Here is a 17,281-nt window from a genome sequence, read left to right as displayed (position 1 = left end):
ATGTTTAGAAAAACATATTTATTAATTATTTATATTGTTTAAAACTGCGCAATAAAACAAGTAAAAGTACGCGATTAGGTTAAATCACCTTGGTGTCTTCGATGCATTTAAATAAAGATTTAAATACGTTGGAGACACTAATATGATTCAAACTAATCGTCTGCTTTTATTTGCATTATTGCATGATCCGTATTGAGAAGTGACGCGATGGCACTTATCCAATACCTCCCCATTGTCGGTCTTTCCAAGGGCAACCTTAACAATATACTCTGAGGCTTTTTCTTGCTGGAACTCCAAACCCGTTAGGAAACGATGAGCCCCACAGGACACGAAATGTTCGGTATAGGCACTCCCATTAGCTACTCCTATGATAATAAATAGGTGCACGTTGCTGTATTTTTGAATTATTTAAGATCTAAAGTCCGGCAGGAATGTCATCCATTAAGTAAAGTAAGTACGAACAAAATTTTCCATTTAAATGTTATCATATTTATTATCGGACAATGATTGCAACAGATATTGATTATGATGAATATGGAAATTATTGTTAGTTTGATTCGGGAAAGTTAGTTCAACGTAATTTTACCTTACGCAGATCGGCTAATTCAGGTAGAGGTAGAACCTTTCAAAACACCAAACAGTGTCCTTAGTGTATGATCGTAGCTCATCATTTCAGTACGAAGTAGTGATAGTTTTTGAAAATCATTGGCACAACATCATCGGAAATGAAGTTCCGGTCCGGTCTCTTCGATCTGAACGGATTGAGCTGAGGTGGCGTTACAATTTGCAGCGGTCGTTTGGCATCCTTTTGGAACCGAATCAGATCCAGTGGGCTATCCAATTCGGTGTATGCCGTTGACACAATCGGACAGTTGGCCTGGGCAGCGGCTTGTATGGTATCGGGCCAGGTATCGAATCCAGCAAATCCGGCAGTTGAATGTAGGACCGGATTGAAGAAGCAGATCAGATTCGGTTTGCTGTAGCAGCTGTCCCTCTGGTAGTCGTGGTAGTACCGCCGGCACTGGAAGTCGAATTTGACCGCACGGCACTTCTGGCGGCACGTTCGGCACATTCTAGATGCGTAGAGAGGGAATTGGAATGATTAGGTTTTTAAAGGGTTGGTTGGGGGGAGATGGGAAATCCAGCAATCACGTTTTTTATTTTTGATAGAAATAGTTGATCGAAGAATTATTTGAACAAACAATACATTTTAAAATCTGATTGTGATATGTATTATCAAGAGTACTGCAGACATCACGGTTTCTACTTGACCAGGAAGTAGAAATAGTTTTTGAAGATCATCGGTGCGATCTCTTGGGATATGAAGTTGCGGTCGGGTCGCTGGGAGGCGAATGGGTTCTGCGTCGGCATCTGAATCACCTCCAATGGACGTTTGGATTCCTTCTGCAGCCGTGCCAAGTCCAGAGGGCTTTCGTACTCGGTGTAAGCCGTTACCAGAATAGGGCAGTTGGCCCCGGTGGCCGCCACTATGGTTTTGGGCCACGTATCAAAACTGCCGAATCCGGTCGACCGGTGCAGTCCCGGGTTGTAGAAGCAGATTAGATCGGGCTGGGAATAGCACGAGTCCTGTCGGAAGTCGTGGTAGAACCGACGGCACTGGAAGTCGAATTTGACTACCCGGCATTTCTGTCGACACGCACGGCACATTCTGGAACGTGAAGCAATACATTAGGCAACGGCGGTGGAATCGAAGACACAGTTGAGCAAGGTATAGGATGTGGGAATAATTACCTTGGTGATATGTGCAGGACTTTGATTTTTACCTGCGATTGTTACCTGCGTTCGAACCACGTTGCACGTTAGCCGTATTGTTAAGAAATTCTAGAAATGTTCAATAGAAGGTTTGTTTGCTTTTATCGAAAATTTTGATCACTTTTGGTATTATTTTTGCAGTTTAATACTCTTAAAAGTGCATTTCTTTTGCCAATGGTTTCACAGATTTGGGTGCCAATTTAAATTTCAGACACAGTACAGCTTCCGTTGAATAGTGCTGCCGGTCGTGGTTTGCCGTTCCAGTGCGTAGTTGTGTATATTGGGATGCTTTATATCGTCTACAATAATGGTTAGCCAGGGGGTACAGAAACATACAGGCTGTAAACAGAAACGGTCATGCTTAGGGAGTTTAAAAGTGGGGTCTTTCTAGATTCGAGGATGAGAAAACAACAACGACAACATTCGTAACATAAAAACAAAACCGGAATAGTCAATACCTAGACTGTCACTGAAATAAACATGGGAAACTTGGCAGAGCTCAATGTGTAAGCAGTTGAAATAGACGTTTGAGGAAATGGGGTAATTTCGAATCAATGTGTAGATGTGGGGTTGTGAATGATGGGCCATGAGGGAAGGTTTCATCAATAAATGCTAACATGGAAAATTACTGAAACTATTTCACTATGAGACACAGCGTTTTACAATTAAATACACATTCTGAACAGCATAATTAGGTCGTCTTATATCCATAATACAGTACTGTTTCCTAGCATAATTCATATAAAATTACTTGAACTAACCTAATGTGGTTGATTTCTCTTCTTATTTTTAACGAATAAATTACTTTATTTTTATATTTAGTTTGCAAGGCACTCAACATATAACAAGAAAATGATGAGTTATCACAGAAAGTTTTTCAAATACATTAATAAGTCATAAATTAAGAATCCTGATGAATGTGGGCGTCTATAGTAGAATACCCGTATAAAGATAGAGAGAAGGATGACCCAGGACGAGTATTAGTACAAGACGCAGAAGAAGTCTGCACATTGTAGACGAAATACGCATATCTGTCAAGGATATGCATTGAAGGTAGTAGAATTAAATGAAAATTACTAATCCTTCTCTCTTTTATAATTTAAGGACATTATTAAACATAATTCACTACTGCTGAGAATTTTTTTTTTCAATTTAGCCCGGAATTTTGGAAATGTTTCCTATTTCTGCATTACCTCAATAATTTTGTTGGAACTCAATAAAGCTTTTCTTTGGAGTGTTGTCAAGAATTCCCTATGAATTCCGCAATTATATCAAAGTTCTTGTTTTTCAAGACAAGAATAATTTTGAGGTGCTCTTTGGTATTCCCAAGAAAATTTCTCTACAACGCTTTATTCAGACACTTTTAAAAATATTTGAAATTTCTTTACTCTTAAAATATGTATTTAAATTATGTAAAATAATGTAATAATTTGTTACGATTTAAAAAATTATAAAATTTTCAAAATACTGAAAAAAAAAATTATTTCTCAGTTTATAAATTTAAAATAAGATGCCATTGTTTTTTTTTTTCATTTCTTACCATATTCAGCTGTTTATATGAAACCGGAAAAATATGCTGGGTTCCCGGGAAAACAGGGAATTTATTTTATTAAATTCAGAGGCCACCCTGGACTATATATTTATCTCGAAAAATTATATGTATTATATTTCAAAAAATCTTCTCAAAATAGTATTTTTTACATTTTTACTGGGTAAAATAACTGGCGAGGGTAATATTGCCACCACGTAGGTGTTGCACTTTATGCTTGCTGTTACGCAGGTTACATACACTTAGGAGCTATCCGTACGTTATTATTGCAGGAAGTATACATTTATGATCCATTTAATATACCTTTATAAGGTTTCCACACTTCATGTAGCGACCAAGAAGTTTGTTCCCGTTCTTTCTGCAACCAGCAGATTCTGTTCAGAAAGCTGTTCCCACTATTTCTGCTCTGAAGAAAAAGGGTAAGTTACATAATCTGCAAGTTTCTGCCAGGTACGAGAACAAACCCTAAGGTGCAAGAACAGTTGTCACGATCATGTGAATTTCGATCGTCAGTGATCATACAGTGTTGATGTATTGCCAATAACATGTGAATGATTCCGAGAGAAGGGAGGAGTGGGTTTCATTGGTAGGTAGATCGATTCGAGTTGAAAGTCGAATGATACGTGTCACGCTATTTATGTTTGTTTAGTTGTCGGAAGAATGTGATGGTGATTGCTGGATTCACTTTCAGGAGTAAACCCCTGGTAACAAGAAAGGGTCTAATAAAACAGAACTGAACAGGGTGACCAGTTTCGAGCGGGACGGAAATCGGCACTCACCTGATGCGGCTGATGATGTCTATCGGAAGATTCTCGACGTTCAGTTCGGGACCGACGAACACGACGCGCAGCTCGGTGATTTCCGGCACAATGTGAAGGAAGAAGGCTTCCCACTTGTCCAGGGTGTCACCTTCAAATTGCAACTCCGCACCGACCAGATGGATAGTAAAGGTTTCCGTCGGCCGTAGACCGGCCATCAGGTAACCGTGCAGGGCGGTCAGCGGTGCGGTGGCGATCTGTGTCAGCGTAGCGTAGGCACATTCGTCACGCAGTGCTGCAAAAGAAAGAGCATGGAGGTCATCTTGAACATAGCTGAAGAGACCCTCTACAGAACTTGGGACGCACCATTTGAACTTTTGTACAGCAGTTTAATGACTTCGTCGATGTTCGATGGTAGTTGGAACGACTTGCCGGCTATGCGAATCGGCAGTACCGGTTCGATGCGGCCGAGAATCTTCTGGCGGAGGATGAGCTTCTGGAAGAGGAAGAACGCTTTGCACCACTGACCGTGCGTTGGAAGTAAATGGTCGGGATGTGCGGTGCAGAACGAAACCTGACGGCAGTCCTTGCATTCCGTTAGCAGGTCTTGTCTCCATTCGCGACAACTCGGAGAACAGCAGGTTCGCGGAAACAGTAAGACTTCCCGTTCGAATGCTTGCAGCGGACGCTTCAGCATCTGTTCCGATTGGTTCAGGGTGTAGACGCGAAGGTTACGGTATTCCTCGTCGGACAGTGTGTGCGCCATGTTGTAGATGTGGCCACCTGTCGAGACAAGGCTTAACCTTTACACTTTAAGTTAGAATAACTGTTGTATTACCTCGTCGCTTAGCGAGTTCAACGATGACACCGCAGAGGTCCTTATGCCCTGCGGCATCTGATCGTCGATGTTCTTCATTGCAGTACGATACCATATGACAGCTCTCGCACTGCATAATGTTCCGAAGTGGATTCTTACATATCTGAAAACGAGGGGAACCATAGCTAATGAGTGTTCTCAAGGATTTACGAAGCCACGCAGCTCACCTGACAGTTGGTGGCTAGAAAGACCGGACGAGGTGTAAACTTGTATTCAATGGATTCTTCGTCCTCGTCAAAGTCCTCCTCGAGTTCGTCTTCCTCGGTTGTTTCGGTACCGGCCGGAAGGGTCTTGGGCATTCGACTGGCTGCAGCAACGGTCGCATTCAGTGCTGCCAGCTGCTTTTCGACGTTGAATTTGACGTTTACCTCCTGCAAGGTAGGCATCAAAACACGGATTGTGTCTTTGTTTAGAAGGGCTTGATGAGGCGATGCAGGGGATGAAGCAGAAGATGTTGAGGGCAATGGCTGCTCATTGGCTGCACCGTTGGAAGAACCAGAACCGCCGGCAGTGTTGTCATTTTGAGTCGTTTTCAGAATTGATAGAATGCGATCCAGATTGAGGGACGATTTCGGTGTCTTGGGTTTTGGTTCTTGTGTTTTAGAGCTGATAGCCTCTACGGATGGTGAATTCGAAGTGATGTCTGCTGTATTGGTAGTAGGTGAAGGTGTTGATGAAGGGGAAGGGGTAGGATTATCTGTGGGAGTAGAGGTTTTCTTTTTCTTGGGTTGAGACAGGAGGATATCGGCGAGGGTGGATATAATTTCCATATTTTTCTTAAATGCTTCCGATCTACTTAGCTCCGTGGCTGGGGACCTAGAATCAGACTGAATTGATGTCACGTTTACATTCTGTATCGGTTCGTTTGTTACCGTTGAAGCTTTCGATCCGGTGGCCACAGGCTGCTTGATTGGGGTCTTCATCTTGGCCGCGCTCTTACTGTGCACGTCTGGTTTGGGGGGAACATCGGGTTTCTTGGGTGCGGATTTTGGTGCTTTGGTGCTGCTGGCGGCAGGTTTCTTCACAGCGGATCCGTTCAGCTCTTCCGTTAGCCGAGCGGTGGCGGCAGCATTAGCATCCGGGGTTGGTGCTTCAGCGACAAGAGAGGTGGGAGTGGCGGGTGCAGCAGGACTGACAGGGGCAGGACTTGGAGCGACGGGAGTTGCACTTGGTACCTGTGGTGGCGCCGAAGCTTCTGCAGGTGGAGTCGCTGGCTTGGTGGTTGGCGGCTTGTCCTCCACCGACGGAGATTTCTTCTTAAGGAATTCAGGTTTTGGAGGGAGTTCTGGTTTCTTCGTAGGTTTCGGGGTGGTAGGTGGGGTACTGGGTTTCGGGGATGCCCGCGAAGGAACGGTCTTTGGTGGGGAAGGTGCTTTCTTGGAAGGAGTAGGAGTGGAAGCTTTGGGCAGTGTCTTTTCGGGTGACTTCGAAGGTGTTTGTTGTTTGGTTGGAGTTGTCGATGCTGGCTGTGGTTTCGTTTTGGCGGGTGTTCCATTTGTCTTTGGAGGCGATGCACTCTTCTTCTGATCAGTCGGGGCCGGTTTGGCTGGAGCAGTCTTTTCGGGGGTGGCAGATTTCTTCTCGTCTGGCTTGACGGCGACAACCGGACAGGCTGCAGCTACAGCGGCGACGGCGGCAGTTTCTAGCGATTTTGCTACAACCTGCTCGGGTTTAGCAGATGAGACAAAATCGCTGCTTTCTACGTTTTTTGGACCGGTTGATTTTTCGTCTTCTGATACGCTGCTCTTGGGAGTTCGCTTGTTTCTCTTGTTGGATTTTTGATTCTGGTTCCCTTTGTTGTCGGATTGCTTGTTGTCCTGTTTCTTAGCTTCGGCGGCCTTATCGGAAGCGGCCTTTTCGGTCGCGGCATTTTGAGCGGCGGCCTCGACGGCAGTGGCTTTCTCTGCGACTGCCTTCTTTTCAGTAGCTTCCTTTTGCGCCGCTACTTTCTTCGCTTGCTCTTCAGCTGCTTTCTTGTCTTCTGCCGCTTTGTTCTCAGCGGATGCCTTTTCGGCAGCGGCCTTTTCGGCAGTGGCCTTTTCGGCAGTGGCCTTTTCGGCAGCGGCCTTTTCAGCAGTGGCCTTATCAGCAGCAATCTTCTTCTCGGCTGCCTTCTTTTCAGCGGCTTCCTTTTCCGCCGCTACTTTCTTCGCTTGCGCTTCAGCTGCTTTCTTGTCTTCTACCGCTTTCTTTTCGGCAGCGGCCTTTTCGGCAGCAGCTTTTTCAGCAGCAGCCTTTTCGGCAGCAGCCTTTACGGCAGCGGCCTTTTCGGCAGCAGCCTTTACGGCAGCGACCTTTTCGGCAGCAGCTTTTTCGGCAGCGGCTTTTTCAGCAGCGGCTTTTTCAGCAGCGGCTTTTTCGGCAGCGGCCTTTTCGGCAGCGGCTTTTTCGGCAGCAGCGTTTTCAGCAGCGGCCTTTACGGCAGCGGCCTTTTCGGCAGCAGCCTTTACGGCAGCGGCCTTTTCGGCAGCAGCTTTTTCAGCAGCGGCCTTTTCAGCAGCGGCCTTTTCAGCAGCAGCCTTTTCGGCAGCGGCCTTTTCGGTAGCGGCCTTTACGGCAGCGGCCTTTTCGGCAGTGGCCTTTTCGGCAGCGGCCTTTTCGGCAGCGGCCTTTTCGGCAGCGACCTTTTCGGCAGCAGCCTTTACGGCAGCAGCCTTTTCGGCAGCGGCCTTTACGGCAGCGGCCTTTACGGCAGTGGCCTTTTCAGCAGCAGCCTTTTCGGCAGCAGCCTTTTCGGCAGCAGCCTTTTCGGCAGCAGCCTTTTCGGCAGCAGCCTTTACGGCAGCGGCCTTTACGGCAGCGGCCTTTTCGGCAGCGGCCTTTTCAGCAGCGGCCTTTTCGGATGCGGCCTTTTCGGCGGCGGCCTTCTTATCAGCGGCTACTTTTTCTGCCGCTACTTTCTTCGCTTGCACTTCAGCTGCTTTCTTATCTTCTGCCGCTTTCTTTTCGGCAACTGCCTTTTTCTCAGCAGTGGCTTTCTCTGCGGCTGCCTTCTTTTCAGTGGCTTCCTTTTCCGCCGCTACTTTCTTCGCTAGCTCTTCAGAAATTTTCTTGTCTTCTGCCGCTTTCTTCTCAGCTGCTACCGTTTCAGCAGCGGCTTTTTCAGCTGCAATCTTCTTCTCAGCTGCCTTCTTTTCAGTGGTTAACTTTTCCGCCGCTACTTTCTTCGCTTGCTCTTCAGCTGCTTTCTTGTCTTCTACTGCTTTTTCATCGACTGGCTTCTTTGCACCTTCATCGTTCTTAGTTTGCTTCTTCTGCTTTTCGGAATCCTTTCTGGTACGCTGCTGCTGTTGTTGGACTGTCGATTCTGTTTTTTTCTGTGTTAATTCGTTGATTTTTTGTTCGACTGCATCAACACGAGCTTGCTGTTCTAGGAGCTTTACCGCTTCCTCTATCTTACGGTCCTTCTCCGCTAGTAGCCGTTTCGCTTCCTGGTCTTTTTGATCCTTTTCGGCTTGCAGTTTCTGTATTTGCTGCTGTTTCTTGACCTTATCCTCCATTAGCTTTCTGGATTCGTTCTTGATTCTGTCCCGTTCTTCGGTTGCTTTCTTGACTTCAGCCTGTGCTTGCTTTTGTGAATCTGAATCGTTCCTATTCCTTGCTTGCTTGTTCTTGTTTTGCTGCTTGGGGGACGCTGGCTTTAGATTGTCCAGCTTCTTCTGCTCTTCATTAGTTTGTTGTTGCACCTGTTGGAGCACTTTTTCCGCGATTTCGATCTTCTTCTGCAGAACTTCTACGCTGTTGGTGGTCTTCGGAGCATCACCGGGGGTTCCAGCAATAGCACCTTCGACCGCAGCAATCTGTGCATTAGCCGAAGATTCAGCCAAGGCCAAGGCTCGCATTCGCTTTGCATGTTTCTTCTTGTGTTCCTTCTTGGGCTTCTGTTCAGCTGGTGTGGCCTTTTGTTCGACCTCTTCACCTTCAACTGGTTTCTTCTTGCGGTGCCGACGGTTGCGTCTTCGCTTCAGGGTTGTAGTACCTTCAGCTTCGCTGGCAGTTCCCTCTGCCGCGGTAGTGGTTTCTCCGGCCGTTCCATTCTGCAGTGGTGCTATAGGAGCTTTGACCGGATGATCTTCCTTTGGCTTGGCTGGAGCCTGCTTCTGCTTCAGTTTAGGAGAGGCAGGTTTCTTGTCCGTTTCGGCTGGCTTTGAAGCTGCCTTGGCAGGAGTAGGTACATCAGCAGCAGGCTTGGCTGGATCTACTGGCTTTTCTACGCCCTTCACGGCCTCCTCTTCCACAACGGGTTCAACTGTTGGAGCTGACTCGGTGGCAGCTTCCGCTTTCACAGGTCCACTTTTAGCCTTCCCTTTCTTGGCCATCACTTGCGTCTTTTGTTGAGTGCTGTAGAAGAAAATGATTTTGTTTTAATGAACCAGTTAGAGAGCTGTTGTTCGCAGATATGATAATTTCAAACAAGAAGCGGTGTGGCATCTGGGTTTTCGTATTATGGCTTACGGTGTATGCGAAATAAACCATCCGAGCGCTGTAAACAAGTTATAAATATAGCTATATATAAAAAAAATTGTTTTGCTCCGAATGCGGTAACTGTAAAGTGTGAGTAAAACGCCAGGACGATTGAACTTGTTGACTACTGTGCGTCACTAGAAGCCATTACGCAATGATCTGTTTCTGTTTGAAAGTGCTCAAATGTATCGCTTGGTTCGTCAAATTCTATCAAAAATTTGCAAAATCCATTCAAAGCGTCAAACGAGAGTCTACACTTTAGCAGCGTTGATTCATTTTGTGGTTAGAGGTGACGAAATGTTTTTGGCATTCGCTAAAATGTCGCTTTTTCTTTCTTTTTCTTTAGAAATCAAAAATCCTGTGCCGTCTAGCTCGAGCGTGACACACATCGGATTTAGAATTTTACTGTTGGCTTCCCTTCAGCTGGGGTAGTAAAAAGAAGGTGCACGTTGGCCATGGACGAAGCTGGCTCATCGGTTTCAAAGTTATAGGGTAATGTCCCTAATGTCGGTCAAAGTGTCCCTAATATTGGGACATACATAAATTTCGACGAAAAGCATTTTTTGACAATGTTACACTAACATTCAAAAATATCCATTGCGAAAAATTGAAGACAAAAGGAGATTTTTAATGATGGGCCCAATTTTTAGATTCATAGGCCAACATTAGAGCCATTTCCCATATGCAAAAACAAAACTTTTGACTTCTGACATCGATTCTTCGAGTGCTCATAAAATGTCATTTTAAACGAGTCCTAATGCATGAAGTTAAGATTAATGCTTATGCTTATTATTTTTTGACAAAATTAATTACACTTTCCCCACCCAACCCATATTAGCTGCATTGATGGTAGTAATCTGTAACCATTGGTGATCGCAGCGAATTTCCATTAAATATTTTCGGTTAGACAGTCAAGATCGGATCCCAGTCGAATTTCAGACGAGTAGGCATTGAATTTAGTCCAAGGGCACACGTGCAGCTCAATTTTCGATCGCTGCTAATAGCCAAGTACATGGCACTGTAATTTTAGATTTATGGAATTTTCAGTCTTGACGCATGGCAAAAAATCTACATTTTTAAACATTCAACCGAAAAAAATCCCAATTTTTTCATACAACATGCAGCGTCGGTTTTTGACGACGTAAACGTCTCGTCAGATAGGTAAAGGATGGGAAGAAAAATAAACAGAAGTGAAAGCGAGCCGAATTTTTCTTTTCGACTCACGCATCCTAAAAATAGACTGTTTTCTATGCTCTGAGGGCATTGCCTCGATCGGTGCTTGTATAGAGCTCCCACATGCCGAAAGAGCAAACAAACATAGCAGCTGATGGGAAGGATTCCATCAACGTCAAGTATGGCGCGTCTCCATCGAGGGAGGCTGGTTTTTACAAATACATATTCTTGAACTTCACCGCGAAATGTGAATTCTTCCGTCAGATGGCCAAGGTGATTTTAAGCAACCATTTTGTTGGATACTCGCTGCAGCTGGTTCATTGTGTTGTGACGGCTTTTGAGAAATGAAAAATGGTGCTGAAAGTTTACAAGGGGCGGTTTTCACGGTCTTTGTCCGTTGTTGATACGGCCAATGAGATCAACCCAAATTTGTGTTCAGTATACTCATAAATCGCAAAAAATGCAGGAACTCAGCGATGAGTAAATTTGCCTCTTGTTTTCCCAAGTTTTCCAGGTTTTTTTTTTTCTAGAAAAAATAATCGCGAATATGAGAATAGTAAAGATTTGATTGTCTCAGTGTATTAGTACTAACTACTCCCAGACTGAGTAAAATTTTCTTCACGGATAGAAATCTCCTCTTTTGGCAAATTTCTATTGCTGATTATTCATAAAATGTATAAGTCAACTAATAAGATCATGTGTCAAATGAAATGTATTACTGGTCACATATACCTTTTATGCATTCTTATAGGACATATGTGGTTTGTCTTATGGAATGTATAAGGCTGATGTTTTGGCAAAAATGTATGAGTGGGACACATTAATAAAATAATTGATTTTCGTTTCGTGTTCAATTTTCCTAATTTTCCGGCAAATTTTTTACGTTTTCCACAAGGAAACATGTGGGAAATTTACTCATCGCTGAGTTCCTGCACTTTTAGCGATTATGAGTAAACTGAACTCAAATTCGTGGGCCGTGAATATGGTATTGTCAGTGGACTTCTGTGACGGTTTTGTCTCGTTTTGTCCCAAATAAAACTGGCAATATTAATTGAAAAGTGTGCATTTTTTACATTCTAATACCACTTTCATGCTACAGGCTATTCTTCGATGCAATCGGTGTAAATATTTACATTATTTGACAATTCTCAGGTAATCATGACAGCAGTAGGTCTCTTTTCTTCATTCAAATTGTTTTCAATAATCAAACGTCATGATTACCTGGGTTTTTTCAAATAAGGTAAATATTGTAAGGTGCTTGTACCAAAGAATAACCAGTGTTGTCAAACGTCATGTATATTATTTCCAGTGAATACTTGATGTATCCAGCTTTTTACGCTAGTCATAACTTTAGTCAATCAACCCCCGGTATGACGATAGGCTATTGCTGGTTTTATAGCAGTATTACAGAAGGCTTCGATTTCGAAATGAAAACATTTCAAATTTCAAGTGATTTTTTGCACATCTGTTTATTTTCAGCAAAGAATTGATTAAATTACTTTAAAATTCAAATCATGTTATTGGTGGGTGTTGGCCAATTTTTGATTTTTCAGATATAATCCTAAATAGGACCTAGATTATTAAATACTCTAGTAACCTGAAGTCCGTGCTCTGTCACTGTCTGTGATTAATCGACACTCAATGGGTAAAAGATCAAATTTGGGATGAATTTGAAAGAATGGGAACATAGAGTGTAGAGCGCACTGGTTGATTCTGAAGCCTGGCCAGTGGGTTATGGGTTTATTTAATTGTACGTCATTTCCCGAAAAAAATATGGCCAATATAGCGCATATTGAAATAATTGCCAAATTCTAATTAGGGGAAATGACGGCTTCGGCATGACAGACTATTTTCGGCAACCCAAATTGAAACACTATTTTCACTGGATTTTCTTACGAAAACACTTCGCTGAATGCATGCAAACGATTCTTTATGCTTTCAGCTTCAATTTGACTATATTTTTACTACTGAGAAAAAGCAATCTAGCAGGGTTTTATTGAAATGAAACACACGCACTACAAATTGTAGCTGATTTCGAGTTGCCGATAATAGAACAGCAGATTTACATGCAGTTCAAATGGCACGGTTGCCGAAGAAAAACTGGTTGCCGACAATACTCGCTCTCACTAGAGAAGATTGGAGCTTTGTAAAAGCGTTTCAAAACAGTTTTTGACAATTCTTTCGACTGAAATTGTTAGAGCAGCTGGCAGCAAAAGATTGTAAACAAACCAATACTGCATATGTGTGCGTTCCATAGAGAAAAAGGCTATAGAAAGAAGGTCGCTGCTTAGGTTGCCGAGAATACGTAAATTCCCCTACTTGAATTAAATTACTGCGTGCAAGTATGTTTTCGAAATTTGCATATATATGTTATTTGGAAAGTTATATGTTGATCTAAGGGTATGCAACTCTGCACACATTAATTCGTGCCGAGTGATTGAGTTGTACCGAAAGCTGTGCCAAGCATTGTGCCAAACGTAACTGTCAAGGTCCATCAAAGTATGCCTAACAAGGTGTCCATATTCCATGAGTTTGGCAATCCTGAAAGTTATGACTCTTGTGATTATGTTTACATTATAAATTTGCCTGATGGATGGATGGCAAGCATTCACCTTCATTCGAATTGGAGCGTTAGCGGGTCACGAGGTGGCAGAGGAACTGGAAACCATTAAACCATATGGTGTTCAAGCAAATTCAACCCATCCACAAGATTCTGGCTAGATGTCCTTTTGAATTGTTGATTCCTTGCAGGTGTACAGAAACAAAGGAGAAAACCGATCGACGATGAATGAAATTCCTGTCTATTCAATCTTCCTCGACTATTTAAAGTAAACCCAGAACTCGAACGGGCGTTAGTTCAATCCCACGCTAGGAGCAACATCTTCGAATCAGATTTAAATCATCTGATCGACTCAGAAGAGCGTGTATTGCTGATTATGATGCCTTCTACCACCTCCTAATTACACACCACCAAGCCTACCAAGCTACGATCTGATGCAGTTGTGATACCTTCCGCAATGTACCACCGATGAAAACTATCAAACATCTCCCCCTGAAGATTTGTCATGATTCGAAAATAGAATTCTTGGCCATCGCAGACTTCAGCGGAAGCGCTTTATCCAGCGCCTGTAGGTCTTTATAGAACTCTAGAAGTTTCCGCCCAATTAACTCAGCTCCACACAGACGACTGACGTGGGCGATTCGTTATTCAAGAGCTTATAGCATTCTATATCCCTATGAAGTCCTGTGGTCATGCCATCAAAGTCTATACCAATAGAGACTAATGACTGACAAGAATATCCGAGCAAAAACACAGGAGAAATGTTAAAACTTCCGTTCTGAAGATACTCGGTAAGACCGGGATTCATATCTTATTGTTAATGTACCTCAACTCTCGCAGAAGATCCTGCTCAGATCCTTCGTTGTACGCTTCGAGATTGGATACCCACGACAGTATAAAATGCTAAGTTCAAAAATAAGAACTGTATTCTGGAATAAAGCCTCCTGCAAAAGTTCGCGATTTTTCACGAAGTTCATCAAGGAAATCGCGAGTCGTATTGAGTTTTGGCGAACTTTTCCTATACTGAATGTAAGGATTCATCAAACTCCAAAACTAAACTCGATCTTTGCAGGATGCTTTTCTTACGAATATTAGCATAGCGTAGGTATTCCGCCATCCCCGTCGTATAGTTGGGGTCCATTTGCTTAATATTGATGAAATTGTTGGTACAGCCTTCCACCAAAGGCAAGCGTCGGGCATTTTTCACAATGATTTTATCATCGAAAACAAATCGTCTCAAACTGCCGTACCGACAAGGACCGGCCTTTGTGTAGATGAACTCGACTGAAGTGAGTTCCGAATAGAAGCTGTTGTAGATAAAACAAAACCATGATCCGTAGAGATTTTTGCTGTGATTCGGACGAGACGGACTTAGTTTAGCTCGGTTTCAAGAGATTCACGATTCAGACATTACATACAGAACTTTTCGAAAGATCCTCAACACCGGTGGGTACACGTTTGTTGTTTTTCAATTCATGATTGAATCCTTGTATCACCAGTTTATGGTCCTAGGGCTGTGTTCCATTTGGTGAATTTTCACTTAAATTTGACATATGGAAAATTTTCAAATAAACCTGCTATTGTATCAGACTTATTTCTGACAGACCAGGAATCTCCTGACAAACACACACAAGTCAGGTAACATAGTAGCTTCATTTGTGAGTAAACAACGTATTGAACCGAGTCGTAACCCTTAGCAACGATTGGAAAAACGTCAACACTCAACAGTGATGCTGTTTTATATTTTATTGTGTGTGTCCTACTTGTAAAAGTGTGCCATAACGTACCGAACATTGTGTTATGCTGTGTTTTGGCACAGTGTGCAGAGTTGATTTTCTCTAGATGTTGATACGTTCAAACCATTGCCATTTGGTATTTCCGGAGTGATTTGAGATTTGGGCGTAATTGCTTTTGTAAACAAACACGTCAATTACTGATTTCTCTTGAATAAAAGCTCAATCTCACAAACAAACTATACCAAATGATAGAGGAATCATTCCTCTAACTCATAGTGTTATTACTGTTCGAGATTGAGCGTTTATTCGCGAAATCGGTGATTGACGTGTTTGTTTACAAATACAATTACGCCCAAATCTCAAATCACTCCGGATTTGAGATAATACAGATATAGGATGTGGAAGCCCCCCTTAGGGGAAACGTCTCCATGTTATGGTTTCCATTTATTAAATAGTTCAGATAGGTTAGAAATGACAGGTTCATAGTGAGAGATTTACCATGTGGTGCCCGTTCACGGATCACTTTTTAAACCAAAATCAGATTCACATCGTTAGTCAATCTATTTCCCTTAAACATATTCTTCATACTTTTGCACTAGTATAAAGGTTATTATCATTGTGAAAAAAAACATCCTAACCCATGCTGTTAGAATTTATTTCGAGAATTATCAATGCCTGTAAACCAGGAGTTCTAATTATCGTAATTTCGTAGTGAAAATATTGATTTTTAAAGTTTTTAATTTTTTCTGGCCATTTCACGCATTATATGGTTTGTAAGTTGTTGAGGTTAAACGCTGGTTTTGAACTCATTTTGTGAACTTTTTTAACAAAATTTAAATATGAGCGGTAAATGAAGGTACAGCTGTTGGTCGAACTCTTAGGGTCACCCGGATTGTTCACATTTAAGATACCAGAAGCCTTTCTCATGTCCGCTTTCCCAAAAACTTTAGGGAGGAGCTTTCACACCATATTTACAATTCGTGATCCATCAGTTCCTGCTGGCCGCAGCAAAACACACCCGATTCTCTGATGAGCTACCAGGGAATCGATCGAAACGCTTACACTTCGAGTATTGAAGTATCCCGTGACTCCACTGTACACATCACACTTGTATTTTTTAACCCTGATCGCGCCAAACACTACATACCCCATCTCCTATAGTTCGAAGAGGTGTCTTTGAGGAGAAAAATTAGTTCTCTGTTTTTTTTTTCCAAAAGATATGTTCTTATTTAAACACGAGGTAAGGAATAATTATGAAGCAGAGTTATGCAAAAATAACCTGGTTCTAGGGCTTAAGTTCGATGTACAAAGTGAGTTCTGTTTTTTAAACAAAACTTCTTAACTTAACTTAACTTAAGCCACTCCTGAAATAATTGATGGCAGGGGAGTGCTAAGCTGATAGTTCACTGTAGCCAACATCTTTTTTTAATCTTAGTACACATTAATACAACAATCATCACCATCATCATCAAAACAATTCGATGATCGTTTATTTACACCCAACCAGGGGATGTAAAATTTGTACAGGGATTCCCCATCACAGGATGTTAGTGCATGAACGGAGGATAATATATACCGATCTACAGTCCAATCAGATCAATAGAATCAAAGCAACTGATTTATAGATTTTGATAATTTCCGGGTACACCATCAAGCGGAATACCACAAACGTATAGTTATTATAAAAAAACGTTCTGTTTTCGATAGTTGCTCCTTATTCAAATATAACATGGCAGAACAGGAACGCCAAATTGATATGAAAATACCTATTTTGTGAATTTAAACCCAGTTTTCTTAACAATTGTACGTGTTTAAAAAAATCTAACTAGTCGTATGAATTCAGGTAGGCCTATTAAAAAAAAAACAATGCCAAAATCTAGCATGGCCGAACATAAAAACCAAATTTTAACAAAAATACGTACTTTTGTGAATTTGAACCTGGCTTTGGGTGTGCTTAAAAATATAATCATCGCGTATGAATTCAGCAAGGTTCATTCTATAAAATCCAAGCATAACGTTCAAAGGACGGAATCAAAATCCAACTAAGCAGAAAAGGAAGCCAAAATTTTTAAACAAATACTTTTCGAATTACAAACCTGGACCAAACAATAACGTATGGATTCAGCAAGGTCCATTCTATAGAATACAACCTTATTTTTTTTCAGTTTGGCAGAAAAGAAAAATTAAATTTCTGTGAAAATACGTATGGATTCAGCAGTTCTATTAAATCCACGCATATTTTTGCAAATTTCTATGAAAATACATACTTTTGAGAATTTAAACCCAGTTTTCTAAAAAAAATGTGCGTGCTTCTAAAAATGTACCATCACGTATGGATTCAGCAAGGTCCATTCTATAAAATCCAAGTCTATTTTTCAAAGATAGGAACTG

General features: G+C 42.2%; 1 protein-coding gene across 4 annotated transcripts in view; it reads right to left on the bottom strand.

The window, feature by feature from the left end:
• Positions 1-466: 466 nt before the first annotated feature.
• Positions 467-17,281, bottom strand: part of LOC135697710 (neurofilament heavy polypeptide-like) — a 30,234-nt gene continuing 13,419 nt past the window's right edge. Inside the window, exons 2-8 of one of the 4 annotated variants that reach the window (XM_065217499.1) lie at positions 6,847-9,298; positions 5,830-6,810; positions 5,125-5,784; positions 4,919-5,060; positions 4,447-4,863; positions 4,102-4,375; positions 467-1,073 (exon numbers count right to left, since the gene is read on the bottom strand). In XM_065217499.1, the coding sequence (XP_065073571.1) occupies positions 668-1,073; positions 4,102-4,375; positions 4,447-4,863; positions 4,919-5,060; positions 5,125-5,784; positions 5,830-6,810; positions 6,847-9,276 (5,310 nt within the window). In that variant the 5' untranslated portion in view covers positions 9,277-9,298 and the 3' untranslated portion in view covers positions 467-667. Of the gene's footprint in view, positions 1,074-1,104; positions 1,670-4,101; positions 4,376-4,446; positions 4,864-4,918; positions 5,061-5,124; positions 5,785-5,829; positions 9,299-17,281 lie in introns of those variants that run through there. The other 3 variants (XM_065217498.1, XM_065217496.1, XM_065217497.1) reach the window with 3 other exon arrangements.

This window comes from Ochlerotatus camptorhynchus, unplaced genomic scaffold, assembly GCF_037179485.1.
Source record: "Ochlerotatus camptorhynchus isolate MF236.1 unplaced genomic scaffold, CSIRO-AGI_Acam_v1.1 ptg000077l, whole genome shotgun sequence".
NCBI lineage: Eukaryota > Metazoa > Arthropoda > Insecta > Diptera > Culicidae > Ochlerotatus > Ochlerotatus camptorhynchus.
This window is presented reverse-complemented; position numbering and strand designations above follow the sequence as displayed.